At 40.9% G+C, this 23,392-nt stretch overlaps 1 protein-coding gene across 1 annotated transcript in view; it reads right to left on the minus strand.

The window, feature by feature from the left end:
* The window catches only part of nr3c2 (nuclear receptor subfamily 3, group C, member 2), a 77,060-nt gene extending 57,442 nt beyond the window's left edge, over positions 1-19,618 (minus strand). The window contains exons 1-2 of the mRNA XM_080030211.1: positions 19,288-19,618; positions 15,807-17,675 (exon numbers count right to left, since the gene is read on the minus strand). Coding sequence (XP_079886337.1) covers positions 15,807-17,656 — 1,850 coding nt within the window. The 5' untranslated portion in view covers positions 17,657-17,675; positions 19,288-19,618. The remainder of the gene's footprint in view (positions 1-15,806; positions 17,676-19,287) is intronic.
* Between the last annotated feature and the right edge of the window lie 3,774 nt (positions 19,619-23,392).

A 23,392-nucleotide genomic window follows, 5' to 3' on the forward strand; every position in this document is an offset into this window, starting at 1 on the left:
ATCTTTTCTTCTTCTGTGGTAATGTAGTGTGGAGATATAAAACTCAAACATATTCCAACATCAAAGTCGAAATGACTTCTCAATCGAAAAATTCAAATTTTCTGATTTACAAAGGAGCCCTTGAATGTAGCATTTGTCCACGCTGGGTCATTGCACGTATGAAGTGCTAACCATGGACTGTTTGATGTACCGAGTGCGACCTATGCAGGTAAATCCTGGAGCCGTGCTTTGCTATGGCCAATGATAATGGATTGAAAAAATCTATTATTCTATTATTCTAGATATTGCAAAAGGTCAAAAGGAATGGGAAATACTCATAATAATGTCCAGGGTTTCTCGATACAAGTCCCCAAATGAACCCACTGATGAGATTGTGGAGCGCCACTCATTTCTCTAACTGTTGGCATCGGCAACTGAGAGCAGCAACAACAGCCGCGCAGATGTTTGCCCTCCAGAGTCGGGGTGAGGGGGGTGGGGGGGGGGGGGGGGACTGTGAATCAGGATTGATCAAAGATGTCTGAGACGGTAGTATAACGATGACACAGTGCCCTTGACGAGGCGCTGGAAATATCCATTGGTGCCTTTTCACAACTGTTGGCAAGTGTCCACCAAGGTCAATCTCATGTACTGCATGTTAATGTACGTTCTTTAATAAAGCAGGAATGTAGGCCAGTGAGAGCGGTCTTTCCCACAGTTTGGACTGGCCTTGAGAGATTTAGGTTTAAATGATGATGAATGCAACAACAATTTATGAGCATTTCTACTGTTAGGCGTTCAAATACTGTATGCGCTCCAGATGTCAACTGAGATTAAAAGCTCATTTGCATTAGACAGATTCTTTCAACATTAACATGAAAGATCTGCCAAATTTTAAAGACTTTTTATATTGAAATTCCCTGTCTTGAGTTCCAACGTACAGGGTTGTTATATCGCAGAGCCATGGTAGATATGGATACATCCTTATAGTTGGGCATAGGATTGTTGCTGGGATACAACAATAACAAAGCTACATGTGACTCCTTCATGTGACTGCCTCATATGAACTGAGACTGAACTTTAGAATTGATTTTCACAGGACAGGGAATTGATTTTAGTGTCTCACTGTTTCTTTGTTTTTTTTTACAGTGTAGTAGCGTGAGTAAAGAATTGCTTGAGGGCCAGAATGGATAGGAGAACATGATCACAGTAACGTTTAACTCTTTAAATGTACATACATGAGAGTGTTGTATTAAGAAATACTGTAAAAACCCTACACATGATAGTAAGTAATGTTAAAGAACATTTACCAAGTTGGAAAGACACCATTATTGACACAAAAAAAGACCAGAAATCAGAAGTTGTCTGAGGAACTAAGATAACCAAGGTGTTAAGGGCAACGGGTTGATATGAATAAACTGGATAAACCGGAATCATGACCTACGTCACATTTTCTCACAGTCCCTCCTCAAATTACTTAATGCCACACTTATGACACTGAACACTAACAAACACACATGCGCATGGGAGCGTGTCTGTTATGTAGTAACAGGACGTAAACAAATGAGACAAGACACAAGTTTAATGTGCAAAAACTCTTCCACTGCTTTGCGACTTTAACGTTGCTTAATTTATTTTCATTTTTCTTCAAGGTCCACCAGCTGAGCAAGATTTTGAATAAGAGAAAAGGCTCCTGCTTAACAGTCAAAAACACATAAAAAGAAGAAGAAAAAACATCTCCCTTTCAGAGCCAAGTGAAACCGGGCAGCTGTAGCCAAGTCAGAGGAAGGCAGGTGAAACAAAAAGCAGACATTGAACTAGGGGGGAATGTTTGCCAGACACACAGTGCATTAAACTCTGCAGGGAGAATGGCCAGATCTCAATACTTCCCAGAACTGTAGAAAGCACTGCTGCTGACTTGATGGCATCATAATGTTAGGCTGACTGTATCTATCCTCTGAAACAATCTCATTGCACTATAGAGCATTGTCGTCCACATGCAAGTCTTATGTACTTAATTTGAATGGAAACAAATACCACCCACCATTCCGAATCGGTTTTATGGCCAGGTATGTTCTCACATACAAGGAATTTGCTGTGTTCAGACTAACATGAACATAGAATTAACATAAACCTAGAGAATATAAGTTAAAGGCATCATATAGAAGATACAAATAAATACTAGTTGATAAGAGTCAATTTATGGCTGTGAAGACACCTTGCAGGCTCACGGGAGCTTTGCCTGAATAGAATTTATAATTTATCAGAAACTGTATAAATCAAATAATAAGTAAACAACTACAAGGCTGACATTCAAGGGTAGCTTTCAACACTCGAAAATGTTTCAATACTCATTTGGGTTGGTTACTCGACTGAGGTTGAAATTCCAACTGAAGGTTTTTTCACTCCAGGCAGTATTTTTCCATGAAAACTGTTCACAACGATAATCCAGTGTGATGGAAAAAAATCTGTTCTATTTTAAAAGCTACACAAACAAGAATTCATTTGGAATTATTGGAGGCAGACGTCTGAGAGAGAGAGGCATCTCAAAACCTGGTACAACGAGGGGAAGTCAGAACTATCTGCATTATCAGACACAAGCTTTTTTATTCGTGTGTGTAATTCGAGAACGTTAATATTGCTTCAATTATGACTTTTCCTCTCTCTTTTACTGAAAACAGAAGTCATATTACCCCTCCCTGCCAAAACACGTTTGACAATTTTTGCAGCATCAGACGAGGGAAATTATGATCCCTCCAAACAGGGTTAGTATGATGAAGTGTCTTTTCTTTGGAACTGTCATCTGATTCTTTGAAGGCTAAAATTTTACCTGCTGGGTCAGTGTGTCATGTGCTGTGTTACATACATGATTTGTGCCCCTGAATGACAGGGAGTCAGAGGCATGGGCTTTTATGGATTCAAATTAATTCTTGACAAATGGACACAAATCATTTCGTTTTTTCCCCCACGGCATAAGCATGCAGGACCGAAACATCCAGTACATTACACATGTGTTTTCTAGGTCAGCACAGTGATGGCCATTTTCAATAAATTAATTATACATTTTTCTAAGCGAACATATGTTAAGTGTTCCAGGGATTTTGAAACATATGGGCGGATATAAAATATATATTTTTTTCTTTTTTTTAAAAGAGAGCTGATAAAGCCTTTAGTAAGATATGGAGTATAGCACATGTCGTGTTAGCTGTAGTGTCTGTGTGACACATTTAATAGAAAACATATTTTTTCATGCTGCACATGCAATTGAATGAAGAGGTCATTTATTTAATTTAGATGAAGCTATCTAATAATTTATTTGAGTAAATAATTAAAAACTAGTGGTGGGCCGATAACGGCGTTAACGGCTGCGTTAACGCCAAACTCTTATCGGGCGATAAAAAAAATATCGCCGTTAATCTCTTAATTCCACCTCCTGTTCGGCTCAGGGGAGATGCTGTTCGCCGTCGGGGTGAACCCCCTTCCGCACGTGAAGGCTCGCTTCACGTGCGGGAAAGCTATAGTGTGAGCGGCCACAGCTTGTATTTTGGTCATATCTAACACTGGACTGCAGGCCTATATAAAAGTGTTGTACCTTTGCTTTCTTTGGGTTAAAAAAAACTCCATCAACTCAGTATCCGTCTAGTCCAAAAAAACTCTGTCAGCTGCTGCTGCAGACGGTGTGCAGACGTGCTCGGAGAATCGGCATCGGCGCATCAACAGTCATTCAATGCAGCGGCAGTAATCATACAACCGAACGGTGTAGAAAGTCCCGTCAGTTAAAAATAGTGATCCAGATTTTAAATCCATGTTAAAATCGGAAGGATATAAAGCTAGTTAGCTTAAAAAAAGTAGCAAACATGTCAACTGTGATGTGTTCAGGCCGGCTCAGTAATATGATTGATGTGTTCAAATGCAACACAAAAAAAAAGAAATTTGAGATTTTGGCGAAACTTGTTTTCCCAGCAATATAAAATAGATAGTAAAGATGGAATGGAATTATGACCTGTTTAATGTCCTATCTTGAGCTATGATCATATCAGCAATTAAAGCAATAATACAAGTTCTATTTCAACAAAATAATAGAAAATTATCAATTGTGATATCAATAAAGACTTGGATCGTTAAGGAGTCTTGAAAATGGTATCAATATCAATACAAATTAACTCTCCTGTCATCTGAGAGAAATTAAGATGATTTAATTTTTTTAACCGTTAGTATTTACCGGTTAAAAATATTATCGGTTGACTGGTTTACCATGGACATCCCTTATACTGTATAAATGTATATCATACATTGTATGTTTTTTTTTGTGTTATCCCAGTTAAGTTTATTATTAATTTTTTATCATTTAATATTACTTTTAATAGTTCCGGGACGTTGGAGCAATAACCTGGTGTTTTGACACTTCAGTGTGCACTGTGAATTTGAAGTAATGTTCAGTTTTTGAATAAAGATGCAGCATTTACAAATGTTTATTTTTTTTATCCGATTCATCGATTAATCGAAAAAATAATCGACCGATTAATCGATTATTGAAATAATCGTTAGTTGCAGCCCTAAACAATTCATCGTTACCTCTTATGGCCTACAGTTCAAAGTTCATGTTTAACTGAATAAACAGTTTGTAAACACAAGTACATCTTGTTGAACATTATTTATTTTCATCACCAATTATCATAGTAGAACAGCTTCCTCAAGCAGTTTGTGATGCATGTTGGAAACAGGAGATGAGCCCCTGGTCTGATGCGCCACCTGGCTTGAGAAACACGTTCTCAAAGACTTACTTTGAGTCATTATTTAGGGAGCACACACATATTATGAATGAATTCAAATGAGCCATTTTAATCTAGATTAATCTAGATTAATTTCAAAATTAATCTAGATTAATCTAGATTAAAAAAATTAATCTATGCCCACCTCTAATAAAAACGCTCTCTCGGAAATAACATCTAGGCAGCAGAGCAAGTAGATGCATTGGGTGATTTTTTTTAAAAATGCGTTTCAATTAATTGGCTACATTGAATGCCTCCAGAATAGGTTGATAATAAGTTGACTTTTAACTTAACAGCCTCCTTCTATTTACGCTTGCTTCCTTGGCATTTTCTGTTACTAGTATGTCATCAAAAAAGTTATTTAAGATTGAAGTCACACGCAATAGCACTTTTTCCTGAATTATGGGTTCTGCTGACGTAAAAAAAAATCCTTGTGGAAGCGTGAGTGTGTGTGTGTGTGTGTGTGCGTCTGTGTGTGCCCATGTGTGTGTGTGTGTGTGTGTGTGTGTGTGTGTGTGTGTGTGTGTGTCTGCGAGAGAGAGAGAGAGAGAGAGAGAGAGAAAGAATGAAAGTGTTATGTAAAAGGGCCCGGAATATGAGCCAACTATGCATGACCTACTTCGGAAACCTTTCAAGCTGAACAATTAAGATTTTTTGAAGCGTCTTCCTTTATGGCATCCTTTTCCACGGAGGAACTGACAAGACAAACACTGGGTTTAAACGTAAGCACTTTGGCAGGAATGCCTGGGCAAGCTCTAATTAAACATGAATGATAAAGGCATGCCTTGTTTGCTCAGTCAAGTATATATCGTGATCAAGGGTAAGACAATAGTGCGCCCAGGGACTAAAGACCGGCTCTCTCTCTCTCTCTCTGCATCCTCTCAACCCTAAATGAAATATAGATCTCATTTATCTCTATAACTCTGAATGAATAATGCCAACCACTTAATGAGCAATCTGCCTGCATTAAGCTCAACAAGCAAATCTTTTTTTAGCTAGCTCCTACCAGCAGTTAATCTCTGTCATTTGTGATTGAATATGTACATGATTCCTTGCAGTCACTGTATATTATTGATTCCATCATGTTGCTACATCAGCTGGGATGATGTTGCATTTTAAATCAGCATCTCCGGCGAACCTACAACTCTCATGACTCAGGGAACCTTCCAGACTACTTGTGAAGGATCTTAAAAGGTGCAGTCAGCGATACTTGTTGACAAAATCACTTTGTGTCAAAACCAGGGACTATCTCCTCAGGCGTAAACAGTTCAGACAGGTAGCGCCTACCTGTCCATATTGTGTACGCTGAAAGAAAACAAGTGTTAATAGAAAGCCTATAGGATCTGCAAACTGGTGTGTAAACAAAGGGTATGTATTGTATACAAAGGTCCCACCGTAGTAAGCAACATGCCTGTTTACAGAGTCTAGGCTGTGTATTAACACTGGATTTTTTTTTTCACAGTACGGACAGATTTTGACAAGCTTTCACCAGAATTACTGACTCCACCTTTAATAAAGACAAGACAGATTTGCATTCTTGGTAAACAAAGCACTGGGTACACACACAAAAAGGCTGCCATTTAGCTACAGTACTTCACACAGCATCACGCTATAAAAATCCGGGCATTCATCACCAAAACAGAAGCATGCACTATAGGCTTTGTTGCAGCTGTGGTATTCAGTTTCCGCCTCCTCAATGCAGTTTGTTTAATGACCTCGACAACAGAAGGGGAATGTCAGCGGTAGGTAAAAAAGAAAGTAGATCTCCAAATATACAGCCGACCTGGCCTAGCCGAGCGGAAATCTGGCCCTCTGACGCTGCCTGGACTGTGTTTCAGGTTGAAATGAGGACAAGACGAGCATTCAAATCCCAGAAGCTCTGGCCAGCAGTAACCACACTTTTATTGGGGTGTCAAGTCCGGCCTAGAATGTGTGCTGTTGTTGTTGTATTTGGCGGTCGCGCAGTGTGCTTGTGCGCATGTGTGTGCGCATGTGTGTGCATGTGCGTGCGTTTGTGCGTGTGTATGTGCGTGCGTTTGTGCATGTGCATGTGGGTGTGTGTGTGTGTGTGTGTGTGTGTGTGTGTGTGTGTGTGTGTGTGTGTGTGTGTGTGTGTGTGTGAGTGTGTGCACGGTTCTGTGTGGGAGAAGCAAAGTGGAGACTTTTTTAAATGCTTTTCTTATCTGTGCAAGAAAAGCATCCGAGCATTGTGCCACACAGTATCATCTTGGTTCTTTTTACAAAGATTGCATCCGCTGTTAGGCATTCACTCCTACGCTGTGGTGGCACAAGGTAAGAAACACCCATTCATAAGAACTGGAAAAGAAAGCGCTGACTTCACTGCTCCCTCATGGCTATACCTGTTCTGATAACGTTGTTGGATATTTAAATCGGATCTGTGAACCTTTCTATGTTTTGTATTAAAGCTCTCTCTCTCAGTATTGGTGTTATAATGATATTATTTGCTCTGTCATGAATGATTTTGCACAAGCTTCTATTGGATAACTTATTTTAAAAACGACGTGTATGTACAAATAGCCCTTTTTTGATATATTTGTGTTCCATAACTTCAATAAAGTTTTTTTGTAAAAATGTAAAATTAAATTACTCTCTCTCTCTCTGTCTTCCTCTCTCTCGGTCGAAAGTAAGTAAGAAACAATTCTGACAACCATGACATCAAAACCAGTCAAACGTTTAAGCTACTGTAGTTTCAGCAGGAGTAAAAATGAAAATGAATTGAAAATGACATTTGACAGAGAAAGCACGACTACAGTGGTATTTAACAAAGCTGCTCCAACCAAATGGTGAGAATTGTCCTATAAATGTTGGAGCAGTAGCCTAACCTTTGCTTTCCCCCTTTAAAACAGAATAAATAGATTTTTTTTTGGGCTAGTGGAACTAGCTGAAAACACAACAGGAACATATTATTATCACCTTATAAAGTTCTTGTTAGCAGAAAATGCCTCTGTTATACCTTCTTTCAGCTTTTGTTTTGGTCTCCAACGACTCCTGAGGGGAATTACACTCAACAAAAATATAAACGCAACACTTTTGTTTTTGCTCCCATTTTTCATGAGGTGGACTTAAAGATCTAAAATTCATTCCAGATACACAATTGTACCATTTCTCTCAAACATTGTTCACAAATCTGTCTAAATGTGTGAGTCAGCACTTCTGCTTTGCTGAGATAATCCATCCCACCTCACAGGTGTGCCACATCAAGATGCTGATCTGACATCACGATTAGTGCACAGGTGTGCCTTAGACTGTCCACAATAAAGGCCACTCTGAAATGTGCATTTTTTTGCTTTATTGGGGGTCTGGGGACTCAGAACCAGTCAGTATCTGCACCATTTGCCTCATGCAGTGCAACACATCTTCTTCGCATAGAGTTTATCAGATTGTCAATTGTGGCCTGTGGAATGTTGGTCCACTCCTCTTCAATGGCTGTGCGAAGTTGCTGGAGACGGCTTATGGTGGAGAAATGAACATTCAATGCACGAGCAACAGATCTGGTTGACATTCCTGCTGTCAGCATGCCAATTGCACGCTCCCTCAATGCTTGTGGCATCTGTGGCATTTTGCTGTGAGACAAAACTGCACATTTCAGGGTGGCCTTTTATTGTGGACAGTCTAAGGCACACCTGTGCACTAATCATGATGTCAGATCAGCATCTTGATGTGGCACACCTGTGAGGTGGGATGGATTATCTCAGCAAAGCAGAAGTGCTCACTATCACACATTTAGACAGATTTGTGAACAATGTTTGAGAGAAATGGTACAATTGTGTATCTGGAATGAATTTTAGATCTTTAAGTCCATCTCATGAAAAATGGGAGCAAAAACAAAAGTGTTGCGTTTATATTTTTGTTGAGTGTAGTTCAAAATGCCTACACTCAAGCCACACTAGTCAAAATCATTGACTCATTTCGTCATATCTGTATTGTCCGAGACGACACATGACAACTTTGTTTGTGCATGATTGTAGTGACAACAATCAATTTCACCCCTCAACTTGCAAAAGATTTTAACTAATGATTAACAAGACTCCATTTAAAAGAGCTATAGAACGTGTCAGTGAGACTTGAGTCCAATCAATGATTCTGACAAACTCCAGGTGGTCAATAATCCCAATAATTGTTGATTTGTTGGACAGCAGAGCCAAGCAAAAACACGATCCCTATAGGAGGCTATGGAACAGCATTAATGGCATGATTGCGTTGAGCTACTTCTAAGCAGGAGCAGTGTGAAAATCTCCCTAATGAGATCAAGACCAACCACAAATATTATCTTTGCAACATCTAAACAATGTACTGCGGTTTACCGACTCCTTGCTGCAAGCAGCCGTTTAGCCCTTTACTTTAAAAGGGGCTACGAGGAAGTTTTAAATATTTCCTCTGATTGGCATAAAGTACTTGTAACAGCAAACGAGACCATCAGTGCAAATAATTGCATTTTTATATAGTTTTTCGTTATGCTGGCTTAGTAAAAACACTACTTATTTTGTCCAAAGGGGGTGCAAGATTTAAACCAAGTTTCTCGGCGCTCCTTTAAAAAATAAAAAATAAAAATCCTAAGTACCATCAACATCCTTTTCTCTAAAGGTTTTCACAGTTCTTACCTTGCCAAGGTCTAAAATACCTCACAGGGAGACAACTGTTACTCCTGATAATGCCTCGCAGATACACAACCTCCAATCCACCCACACCAAAGAGTGACAGCCGACTAGGGAGATAGGAAAGAACTGGATACTTGTGAGTTCTGTGTAGTAGCCTAATATTTATTTTTCTTTCGGGTGTTTTATTCATTTAAAAATGTTCCATGAGCCTTGAATCTTCTTCAACATCTATTTTTTTCTTTTTCTGGTGGACCACATAAAGATATATGCCAATTCCAATAGGAGGGATAATATTGAAAAAAATTAGTAATAAAAAAAATATAAATAAAAATGTATATATTGCAAAATATTTGTCTATTTTTAAGAAAAACTAATAGGGAGTATGGTGGTTGAGGTGCTTCAAGGCTGTCTTTGGGCATTATAAATAACGCCAATGATTTATTCTACAAAATGCTCAATCAGTACAAAAGACATTTCCTTTTCTTACATGAGCCAGACAGTGTCACACGCCTCTTTTGAAATTCTAAAACTGCAGCACCGACCATCTTTATTTTGTGTTCGACGCGTGAAAACAAGGCTAATTTCTGCTTTTTCTGGAAGTGAAAAAGATAAATTTTCATTGCTCACTATTGGACTAGACTGCTGCACTGAAGGGCAAGTTTTGAACTGCCAAAGAGCTGCGTACGCAGACCGTGATTTATTCATGTGCTTGTCCCAAAATGTACTTTGATCTTTTCAACATTGGTCAAATGCATACCGTATGATTATAGTCTTTACCTGTCTCTTCTTGACCTTTATAAAGCAATTTCTCAAGGTATGTTGTGTGCCTAACCTGACGTTTTGACATCATCAGTCATCAAATGTGATCTTCTTAATTTCCCACTTTTTTATTGTGGAGTACAGAAACATTGATAAGACAACATTGTACCGTATGCATTACTTTATTGTAATGACTGTTGGCTGAGAACCACTATGCCCTGGATTCTCCCATGGGCTATGAATTATGTTACATAGTTTTATATTTATTTATTTATTTATTTATTATTCTTTCGGACAATTCCACACAATACACAATTTTCTCTTGCAAATATTCATACATCATACTTTGTGTTGTCCGAAGGGAGACGGAAGAAGCCAAAGGCTTATCAGGTCCCGCCCCCATTTTCATCAAATTCGGATTCAGATACACAGATTACTGTTTCAAAATAAAATTAAAACAAACAAAAAACATTATTTTTTATATATATATAGCTATATATGTATATACATATATATATATACACACACACATACATACATATACATATATATATATATATATATATATACATACACATATACATACACACATACACATACTTTTTTTTTTAAGAATCTGCAGTCCAATACACAGTCAATTTTAATCTAATTGCTTCAGCTTTATATCACACTGAAACAGACCCTTTTCACCTATTGTGCTCTCAAACCACCACACAGTCCGGTTAAATCATAAAATGCCTTCACAAACACATATTGATAAATGAAAAAATGTAATTAATATATTGTATCTTGTTTACATTAAGTTAGTTTGGCAGTAAGAATGCAAGGAATGTATTATGCGATGTATATTGAGCACATGAAGTCCTTAACCATCAACCGGTTGGACCCGATTCATTCGTTACCTGTGGATACGTCATGCTGCATTATTGTTATCAATGTCACATACATTCAGTTAAGGGAAGGATTGTAAAACCTTATTGTGTTTTTGAAACATTCTTTTTTTCTGAACTTACACCACTAAATTGAAGATCTCCCTTGTGAGTGCATATGGTGGCTCATACTCAGTGACTTTCAGGTCGGTACTTGACATACAATCAACACATCTCCAGACACTCCAAATAATTAAAGAGAGAGAGAGAGAGAAAGTTGCTTCAGGTAAAAGTTACAACAATTACATCTTCATCTAATCTGAACTGTATATTGGATTTGTGACAGCAGCACACACGAGAATGCACTTAATTAAAACACTTGCATGCAAGAGACGAGAGACAAACATTTTGTTTTCAGCTGAGACACACACTTGCCATTCCCCAACACCTCCACCTGTAACATCCTTTTTCACAACCCAAACAAGCAACAACTGACAGCTTTAGTAGTCGGGCACCCACAATGCACTGGGAGCCCCTGTGCATGCCTGGTGTTAGGATTTAATTGGATATTAGTATCCAGCGGTGTCTGAATTAATCAAATCATTTCCATCCATTAATTTAGTGGAGGAACATACAATTAAAGCCTTATTAGCGTGCTCTCAGGAGTATGCCTTTTCATCCCTCCGCAGAACATTGAGAGTTGGCCAGAGTCCAGTGCAAAGCATTTCTCTCCCTCGCTAGTATCTGAAGCTTCCTCATGATGGGCACTCTGTGAATCTACAGCCACGGGCGGAAGGCTTAAAGCAAAGACAAAATATCAGCCTGTTCTAGTGAGGTGCGATCTTCTCTCGTGGCAATGGAGGGCTTATCCAAATTGAAAAAAAAAAATATATATTGTTGGCCTCTATTCTGAGTCTTTAGCATTTGTCAGATTATGATATTATTAGGTCAGAGGGCTGATAAGTTTTAGAGTAATTCTATTTGGTGAAACGTTACTGTGAAAAACCAGCACAAACAAAATGCCCTAAATAGAGTGAAAAAGAGATTTTGAGATTTAGGCAGCCAGCAAACATAATCCGGCACACTGATGTAGGTCATTTTATTATAATTTTCTTATTCATATGTTTTCTAGAATTCTTTCATAGCAGACTTCAAAACTATAGGGAACAACGTTTCAAATATTCATTTTATGTAAAAAGGAATGACGTTTCTTTCTGAAATATAAAACAATTAGGAAAGAAAATATGAGCATCATAACCTCCAATAACATTAAATGCACCATTGAGGAAACCTAGTTTGTCTTAGCGTCACACTAAAATCAAATATCCCATAGATATATGAATTCTATTTAAAACAACTCTTTTTTCCCCATCCTCCTCTCTCGTGAGTTAAAAGGTCGTCGCACAAAGTAATCCAGACTGAGCGGCCATTTTTAATTAAAACCATTTACAGAGGAAACCAAAGTGAGAAGGGGAAAAAAAAGAGCCAAGGGATTTTGCACTCTGTCATCCAAAGGCTTCGGCGGATCAAAGAGTTGGAGCTGTGCTTTTTAATGGTTATGTAACTTTTTAAAAATGTTTGCCTATGAAATATTGGGCGCGGGTGCCATGTAGTCAGTCAGACCAAAGCTAGACGTAGACAGTACAACGGATTTCCTGCAGTGCACTACTTTCACATTTCAGGAAGGATACAAAAGGCCTATGTTTAAGTCTAAGTATAGCTGTCGATCAATACAATACAATACAATACAATACAATACAATACAATACAACTGGTTTTAAGAGGAAAGTGGAAGTCGGCAGCCTCTGAAAAAAGCAATAAGATTCTTGCATTCTCCCTAAGACATTATTTCTGTTATCATTTTTAATATGTATACCTTGATGCTTTACTATACATTGTCTGTCTAACTACGGCTTGCAGTTGGATATTTAAGTGTTAGTTTCCTCTCTGGTTCTTTCCTCATGTACAATCATGTGTGTATGTGTGTGTGTGTGTGTGTGTGTGTGTGTGTGTGTGTGTGTGTGTGTGTGTGTGTGTGTGTGTGTGTGTGTGTGTGTGTGTGTGTGTGTGTGTGTGTGTGTGTGTGTGTGTGTATGTGTGTGTGTGTGTGTGTGTATGTGTGTGTGTGTGTGTGTGTGTGTGTGTGTGTGTGTGTGTGCCTGCGTGTGTGTGTGTCCTTGTCTGTGTCCGTGTGTGCGTGCTTGTGTCTATGTCCGTGTGTGTGTTTATATGTGTTAATTGTATCTATATATATGTATGTTGTAGTGTTTGTGTGTGTGTGTGTGCATCCCTTGCTGCCTGCCTGGGCGGCTGCCATGTGGCCCACCTCTTTACTGTCATCCTGTCTGACATTAGGGCTAAGCTGGATCTCATTAGGACCAAGGTGGCAGTGATCCCGTCAACATCGCTTTGGCTCCTGCCATATGGGTCTCCTCCAAGGTAACGGGGGCTGTATCAGTCTCCTTAGAGCTGCAAGCCTTGTTATAGCACATGAGTACACATACACACACACACACACACACACACACACACACACACACAAACACACACAGATGGAGTATGTACTCCTTAGACGAGTGTGTACTGTACATGTAAAGCTGAATAAACACGTCAAACAGAGAAGAGATACAACAAAAAATACTGATGAGACGACAATCAGGTCAGATGTGTGGTTGAGTGAATAATAACACATACAAACACGCGCACACACACACACACACACTACACACGTTTGCCATGGGAAATCCAACGACATTGCAAGGACAATCACGTAAATGAGGAAAACAATGTGGTTATCAGCTTAATTTAAATCAATGTTGCTCTTGGTATAAGATACATAGTTCATTGTGACCCCATCTTATAGTAAAAGATAACAGTATAAGGGTGTTTCTCATTCTTTAATCTTTAAGTCAAATGATAAAGTTTTGATGGATGCGCGAAAGCAACAACTATCAGCAATCAGCAATGTGTTGCACTGCATTTGTAAGCCAATCTGTTTTGAAGTAGATGACCTATGTGACTTTTTTTCACAGTCTTTCCCTCCGAACCTATCCCTAGCGATTTGGAATGACAACAGCCGAGCAGGAGTAAAACGAGAATAGACATCTGAAAATGGCAGCACAATCAGTGAGATCTGCAAAGTTGGTTGCTTCTACAAATTCAATCCGGAAAACTTTCACTCAAATAAATGTCAATTTTCAGATTCTGTGCAACATCACTGCACAAAGTCGGTCTGGAACTGTCACAGTTAAATCACAGTCTCATGTAGCGGAGCAACGCACATCAACATCCCAGCGGCAGTAACAGCAGCAGCTCTGGGATTACTGTACTTCTCCTTACAGGCAGCGTATGACTCGTATCAAAGCCGTGCAAGTAAACAGGAAGTCATTTATGACTTTGTTTAGTGCTTTCTTTGCAGCAGCTCATAAAAACTGAATTTACAGTATCCTATGTACAAACAGACGATGGCAATGTATTTTATAAGAACGCCAATAAAAAAGTAAATGCTCTTTAGAATACACAAAAATAATCATAATAAAGAAAACATTGTGTAGCAACCAAATCACCCAGATAAATCCACAAAGCGTAAATAATACACACCAGCACCCTTCACTGTTGGGTGAATATAAATACTTCTGTATTTTCAACAATGTTACCATTTGTGTTCCATGCTCTACATAATGGCTTTGATATTCACTGTTATTAATCTTGTGGATGATAATTTACTTCCTTCAGCTTCACATGCAACTAGGACACCAGAATACACTGTAAGCAGAACAACTGTGTCAAAGTTGCACTTTGCCAGATTGGCAGCTATTATGGATTCCCCCCCCCCCCCTCTGGCCTGTTTGTTTTGTTTCCGCCCCCTCCCTCACAAAAGTAACTGTTTATTTCATCAGTTTGGCGACAAAAGCATGCGATCAATCATTCATAATTTATGATGCTGCCAATGGCGAGGGGCCCATAAAAACATACATTTGCATTACACAAGGTCTTAGGTGGACCTGGCGATAACAGACCAATAAATTGTGTTGTTTTACATACACACAGGGCCCTGATAAGAGGTCAACTTTGCCTCTGTGTTACAGTAGAACACAGGGCAGTGCTAGCAGAGACGGTGCTGTTGTTGATCACATGCTAGTATAACAATGACCTGGACCCCGTCCTTTAATTCCTGTTCCCCCGGCCAGCATCCCGCTGCCTTTCCCAAGCCCTGCTGCTGCTTTTATTAACCACCATTCAAAGCAAACGCCCTAAATCCCTTGTGAAATATGAGTCTGAATGAAAAAAACTGGCCATCCATCTATCATCTAGACGGACACAAGATTATATACTGTAGGTTCATTAACAAAAATAAACTTTAAAGGTGCAGTCAGCCATTCTGGGGAATCCTTGTTGTTAAAATCACTTTTTGACAAAAATCTGTCAATATCTTCTCCTCAAGATCAGCTACCTGTCTGTACTGTGTGTGCCCTGAAAATGAATCCGGTTTTAATACACAGCCTAGGATCTGTAAAACAAGCCAAGGTGGGCCTCCTTTGTTTACATACCAGTTTACAGAATCTAGGCTGTGTATTAACACCAGCTTCTTCTTTTTTCAGGGCGCACAGCTAGTGAATCGTGAGGAGATATTCACTGCTTTGGGCAAAAAGAGATTTTGACAACAAGTGTTCTTCAAAAGCACTGAATCAAACTTCAAGGGAAAATGAAACGTGCCTGTCTCTGTAAAGCTAAACTTATCTCAACTCAGCTGCCGGAGACACACTGAAAGACATTCAGACTCTATATAAAGACATCTTCATTCTCCTTACCTTGACATGCCGTCCGAGATGCAGTTCTGACCCGGGTATCCCTCACCCCTGGCTGACAGTGACCCCTGTGACATGCCCGGACGAGATTTCCACGACTCCATTAACGCAGTTACGGGCGAAATAAGATTCAACAAAGGGTTGGACTGGTCCCTCACATCGTGCCGCGTGAAGGACATTGTTCCTTGCGCTCCAATCTGGTAATGGAATGAATGTCCGCCAGAATTAACTCCAACAATGGCCGAGGTGGGCATGCTGTTATTCTCTTGGTAATAGCTGCCGTCATTGGGCTCCTGCTTAACCCCCTTAGACAGGACATTGTTGGAGAATACTTCGGGCTCGTAGTTGCCATTCATAGAGGCGACAGGGGGTCCCAGGATACCAGAAAGGCTGTACTCGTCAATGTTATTTCTCAGGGACAAATAGGTGGTCTCGGACGCCGGATAGAGACTAAGAGATGGTGGCTGTGGCTGCTGCTCGCCATAGGGCCGAGGGTTCATACATCCCTCGTTTGTGTTGGGCTCACTCTTAATCTGCGTGATAAAAGGTGTGCTGCTCACGTTGTTGTTGCACTTGGAGCTGCCTAAACACATGCTCCTGAAGTCAGTCCCGGGCTCGTTCTTAATGTACTTCACCATGCCCATCTGGTCCAGGCCCACGTTGAACACCTCCCCGTCTGCCATCTCCACCTTGGGGAATTCAAAGTTCTTGAAGTCTGTGTCTCGGTTCAGACCGGCTGCTTCTGGACTGTTGGCGTCGCTTTGGACCAAACCTAGTCCGCGAGCAGGACTGGACACTGGAAACCCACCTGAGGAGGAGGGGTTGGGGGGGCTGTTGACCTCCATGGAGCACCCTCCTGTGGTGGGGCTGGAGATGGAGGGCCGGGCTGAGTTGCAATGGTTGTTGGCGGTGCTGGTCGGGCTGGAGACAGACGAAGACCTCATGTTACAGGTGTTGCTGCAGGACGGAGGTGATCTGACGCTGCTCATGCTATGGGGACTGGACATGGGCGACCTCATGACGTTGAGCGGGCTGGTGAGTGGAGGTGAGCCCACGGTGCTGGACTCCACGGGGCTACTGCACGTGGCTGAGTTCCTGCGCTTGATGTTAGCCAGGCTCGCAGCAGCAGCACAAGACGTTTGGCTACTGGCGGGACTACCCACGGACGAGCACCCTGGTCCAAAGCACGTGACGGGAGGGCTGGTGGTGGACGACACCATGTTGTTGCTTCCCCCGGGGCTGGAGATGGAGCTGGAGGTCTGGGGACTGCAGGACAGAGATGAGGCCAGCATGGAAGCCGCCGAATTTAAAGGAGTCCCGGCAGCAATAATGCATTCTCTGGCCGTGGTGGACTGGAAACCAAATGGCTTTAACTTGGGACTCTTTGTGGGAGCACACTGGCCGTCCTCTAAAGGCCGTCCACACAGCGGATACATCTTCCCACCGGGGCTGGTGCTGCCGCTGCCCCCGTGCTGGCTAAAGGCAAAGTCGGCTTCCCTGGCAGCGTTCATATACAGGCCCATGGACTCCGCCACAGTCTTGGAAAGCTCCTTGGAGTCCATTTCCTGCTTGTGACCGTGGTGAGAGTTGTTGAAGTGCGGGAGAACAAACGGCTGGTTCTGGCTGAGCCGAAGCATTGGCTGCTCCTGCTTCTTTGTGTTGTTTGTGTCTTTGCAGTCGGCGGCCGGGCTTCCAACAGGGCAGCTCACGTTGACTATGTCCATCAGGATGTCAGTGCTGGTCAGACCGGAGTCCTCCGTGCTGCAGCAGTGCTCCATGGTGCTGGGGACCTGCGGCCACCGGTTCTCTGTGTCGCTGCCATCAAAGAAACTTTGGTATCTTTTGGTCTCCATTGCTGGCTCATTGATTCACCTGGTCATTGAGGAAAAGATAAAATACAATGACAAACTAATGAGAAAAGTCTACCCAGTGCTGTGGTTTAAAATGTGTCACAGTCCAGCTGCACATAAGGCATTGGTTTGAGTAATAATTATTGCATGACAGGTGTATTAAGACATAATAGGCAAATATTACAGGTCTGACTGATGTATGTATTTTAGAATGTGCGAGTTAATTTAAAATCTAAACTGAATATATAGAATCTTCTTGGTTTTGGATAGGGGCCAGCAGTTCCACTTCACTGGATAAAAACCTAATGAAGCAAAGGAGGGAAATGCCATTGTAAAAAGAGCTGTGTGGAGATTTAGAAATATAGAATCTACAAGTAACACACACTTACTTGACAAATAAATAAATTATGCCTTTGTAAACAATAGCCTATGTTTAAAACTCCAAAGCAACCGTATATTATTTCCTCTCTCCCACATAAAGCTTCCTATCACTGCTGCACTATAGGAGATGTACAGTCTGATAACTTTTGGGTGAAATCTGCACTATAAAGGGTTAATGTCTCTACGTGACGTCGTCTGGGCTTTTTCGTATTAAAAGCCCACCTCTGCTGCGCTGCTATTGGACAGCTCCAACAAACAGCCACCAGCTTTATGTGGCCGTTCGTGGATTGGTCAAAAGAAGCTGTCACTCAATAGTTATTGCTCTTGCAGCCACAACATAGCTGCGACACAAGTTGAAATGTTGCTTTAACAGCCCGAATGGCCCCGTCATGTTACGAAAGCAACTAAATCCCGGCAATAATCAGACGTTTGGCACAATAGATTGCATTGCTTTGGACTTTCATTTTTGGCCGTGCCACGGTGCACTCTTTGAAGGGCTCACAGCTCTGGAGCGGTCCAGATATGTGAGATAAAGTTATTCAGATTGCCTGCAAGACATCCCATGCATATTTTGTGCAGATCCTTGAATATAAAAATGAAAAATAAATAGATTGTCACCCTGATAATTCATCCTTATCGCTCCTCTTGCCGTGATTGTACTGCATGTGTGGACCATGCAACTCTATTTATTTCCCTCTCTCTCTCACTCTCTCTGCATATCTCTCCATTTTGCGTTTGGGCAGGATGAGTAGCCTACAACAAGACGAGTTTGGCTATTTTCTTGCTGTAAGTTAATTTCTGCTCAATGAAAGCACCTCTCTGTCGGCTTTTTGAATAACAAGAGGAACAAAGTGCAGAAGGAAGACATGCGTAATGATTTAATTCATATTTGTTTAAAGAATGATACTAGATATTTCACTGGACATTTTCCAGCACTGCTTGACAGGTGCGTAGGCTACAGAAATATTACATATAAAAACACTCTGATTCTATAAGATTGTGTCTTGTTTTGTTTCCAGGCTATGTATGAACTTATTGACATGACTTTTATTATGGAACAGACCAGACACACTAACGCTAACGGTCCCGGTTGAAAGTTATTAGATATTTCTCCCACGGCATATGGAAGCAAGTGTTCAGATATCCCAGCTCGCTTTCATTTTTCATCTCAGAGCAAGCGCGAAATTAAATCATATAGCCTACAGTAGGCAAAGTGTACAGTAAAACACCGAACTCTGTATGTCCTTCCTTACCTTTATTACGACATTCAGAGTTGTCAGGTGGCCGTGTTGTTGCTGGGCAGCGATAATCCAGAGGACGAAAAAAGACACGCAAAGCAAAAACTCAAAATAAATACCAACAAACAGTGTCCTGTCTACTCTTCCCAATACAAAGTGTTCAGTTTGACAGCTTGACACAGTGGAGAAAGTCTACTGCGTATTATTACGAGTAATCCTCCTTTCTCCTCAAGCGGTCAGAAGCGGCTCGCGGCTCCTGACAGGACGACACAGGGGCAGCGACGGGTCGGCAGACAGCGGCGGATGATCTCACATTATGTCCGCAGCAGTTTCGCAGATTAGCGATTCGGGGGCACTGGGTGAAAAGAGTATTAAAAAACAAACGAAGGAGTCGGTTCGGGACTTGAAGTCAGAGCGACGTCATGATCTGTGTGCACATGGACCCTCCTACTGCAACGAGTGCAACACAAACTCCCGAAGAGCAGCGAGGGAGGGCGGAGGGGGAGAGAGGGGAGGGGCTCAGCGCAGGTAGACGGAGCCGCCTGGAAATAGGGCACCGTGTTCAGTGCGGTGTTGTTTCAGGACAAACCAGCGGAGAGCAGTCCTAAAGATTTGATTTGAATTTCCCCCTTTTAAGTTTGTTACACGTTCCCCTCTCTGTTGAATCCTGTGTCCTCTGTCTTATTTTCTAGGGTCACATCTGGAAAGGTTTGTGCGTGCATAGTTTCAAATAGAGGAGATGGTGCAGTAGGACTTACAGTTTCTTTCAAAAAATAATAATGATCAAGGAGTCACTCTACTGTTCAGAGTTAAACCAAGTCGGACTGTTGCCTGGTACATTATGTACAACTGAGGCTTCCACTAGGTGGAGCAATATTTCTATTGCTGTTCGAAAAGTCTATTGAGTGGTCAAGATGTCACTCAATTCAGTCCATTTCAAACTCTGATTAAAATATTTATTTTATGCCTCTAGTCTAATGAAACAAAAAGTAAGACTTCATGTGGTCAAAATTACTTTTCCTCTAGATATGCCAAACTATAGTTGTCATAAACAAATTGCCATTTGGAGAAAGAAAAAAAAGACATGACATGATCGCAGTGGTCTATGTTAGGTTGGCAATTTTTTCAATCTGTATTCTGATTTGAAGTAAAATATATAGGCTACTATCTGTTGCTGTGAGTTCAGAAACCCCATCAAATATTCAAGCATTCAATCACAAGAGATGGAATACTGTTTGAGAGTCAGTAACTACTGAAATAATAATTTAAAGAAATTGGTAAATATTTGTACACAAAGCTACCAGATTAATTGAGATCAGAATAGCTCACTGTTGGTGCACTCATGATGAGCAGTAATACAGTGCTCTATTTGTGACACCACACCACCAACACCAACATTTAAGCAGATTTTCTTTTTACATTTTACAGCCGACATGCCACGCCATTGATGTGAGTGAGTGCAGCCTCTGGTTTCACTTCCTGCAACAACATCTAATAATCAGTTTAATCTCTGGAGTTGTCCGTCAGCCGAGCCAGATTCTGTGGAGAGTTTCACATGGGTGAGTAAAAGTGTGTATGAAGCAGGTCTTTGATAGAAAGTGGAGCTCTCTATACAGCAGTTTGGATGTTTTCTCACTTCATTGCTTGTCTGGATTCTCCAAGCCATGCAGCCTGAAGCCATTACCCGAGCCAGGCAGCAGCAGTTAGATTAGTCAAAGCCATCCGAGCAACACAGCCCACCTCTCCCTGATCTGCCTGTTAATCACCCATGAACAGGGACCTGCTTCACTTAAAAAAGCAGGAGAATTGAGATATAACCAATGTTTCCCACACAACCCCCTTTCATGCCCACTTGTCCGTTGCAACATAATAATGAGTGCCAGTCAAACACATCACCATCAAACTTATTTAGTTTTGCATCACATATTTTTATAGTGACAGAGTCATAAGAGTTTGCAGTGACAGCATGAACATGGCTGATTTGAAATCGGCAATAATTTTCTCACTCATTGGTTAAAAATAATGATCATACCGGCTCCATTGAATCCCACTGAGCCTGTAAGCGCCGTCATTTCTAGTAAAATCGATGATAATCAGACAAGCCTGAAAACATTTGTATGTAATATGTAGGGGGGTGACCGGGAATAGTCGACTATTCGATCAAAGGAGCCCGCTTTAACTGACAATCTCACAGTCGAAAAGTCACAAAATGTGGGTATAAATGGGGTGTTGAATGTCTGATTTTACATGGAATTGCTTGGTTTCTCCCAAGTAATCACACAACATTAGACAGCTCCACTAGCTGAGAGGGCCATAGGCATATAGCGTAGAGGTACATGCAGCGCCTCATGGGAACAGGTGAATTGGAGCATGTTAACTCTAAACCAAAACACTCGTCATCGCAGCAGACGACCCTGTTCCCATCGTGTGTGTGGTATAATTACAGAGGTAGTTTTTAATCAGAGAAAAGGTCCGTCACCGCCATCCTCCCTCAGCTGCTCCTTGTTATAGTTTAGCAGTTATTCTTGGCGTCCGTTCACATCTTACGTGACAATGTATCAAGCCCAGAAGTGAGCCACTCCACTGACATTCTCTCCCCTCTCTTGCTACTTTGATTTGACTGGTTAAAATGTTTCAACTTTGACTATATCCAACAAGTCATGCTCGTATCACACTTTGGATAATCACGTCACTGTAGCTCTTTCGTTTTCAATGTTTTAATCACTTAGTCTTCTTTTTACAATACTTAAAGGGGAAGTGAGCGATATATTCATTTTAATATTAGTGCTGTCAAACGATTAAAATATTTAATCGCGATTAATCGCATTAATGTCATAGTTAACTCGCGATTAATCGCGATTAATCGCATTTTTATTTATTCTAGCCTGAATGTCCCTTGATTTCTTTTTGTCCCATTATTTTTTCTCATTTTAATGCTCTTATCACACCCATTCTAATTATGATATTTAAGAAGAAATACACTGAATTACAATGATGTCTGCACCATTGTAATTCAGTGCATTTCTTCTAAAATATCATAATTTGCAATTCAGTGCAAATAACAATATAGACCCCCACCCCTAGAACAGCATTCACAAACATATTGGAACTTCTTTTTTTTATTTAAAAACCAAACCATAAAACAACATAGGCTATATAAAACAAATTAGTATTAAGGCTAAATTAAACTGGTTGTTGTAGGCCTAAATGTTTTGGGAGTCTTATTTCACGGCTTATTTCAGACTGTGTGTGGAGTGGACACAATAGCCTCGTTTGAGCAGGAGCCGTCTTGCTCAGACCCTTGCAATTATGACGCGCGTCTTGCTGAGCGCACAGCAAAAATGCTGCAAAAATGCTGTGTGCTCAGCAAGACGAGCGTAATAATTGCAAGGGTCTGAGCAAGACGGCTCCTTCTCAAACGAGGCTACTATGCCTGCGTGCAGGTGGTTGCCATGGTGCTGCTGTAGCCGAGGCTTCGTAGCGAAAAATAAAGTCAAAATGAATGACTGGCGGCTGCCACTAACATTCATGGAGGTTTTGTTGTGCGCGCAGAGTTATAAGTAGGACTTTTGCAAATGACAGGCTTTCTTTTCTGTTCTTTTCCGCGTAGTCTCAGAGTCACACACGGAAGACGATACTAGTAAAGGTTGCGCAGCTGAGCTAGGAAGTGCTAGGTCAGCTGCGATTGACTTGACGTTTAGCCGTTTTGCCAGTTAAATGATTTTAATGTGAAATTACGCTGTAGGACATGTTCCGTTTGAATTGACAGTAACTTAAATGCGAGCCATATGTATAGTTTGTGGTGTTTCAGTTGTTCTAACATTACTAGTTGACAGCATGTGAAAAAACCACAACGTTTGCTAGGCCATGACGAGCGTTAATCCCGCGATAAAAAAAATTGGGCCGTTAAAATGAATTTGCGTTAATGCCGTTAATAACGCGTTAAACTGACAGCACTAGTTAATATACGTGTTAAATCGCGATTTATTCATACAGTGATCACTTATATAGTGTGTGCGCTTCATAACACAGGTCTCTCAGTCAGCATGGAAGTTTGGGTATTGGAACGCAGGGCAAACATGTGATCAGATTATATCTAACCACTAGGGGGCAGTGAAAA

The sequence above is a fragment of the Ammodytes marinus genome (assembly GCF_949987685.1).
Source record: "Ammodytes marinus genome assembly, chromosome: 6".
Classification (NCBI taxonomy): domain Eukaryota; kingdom Metazoa; phylum Chordata; class Actinopteri; order Uranoscopiformes; family Ammodytidae; genus Ammodytes; species Ammodytes marinus.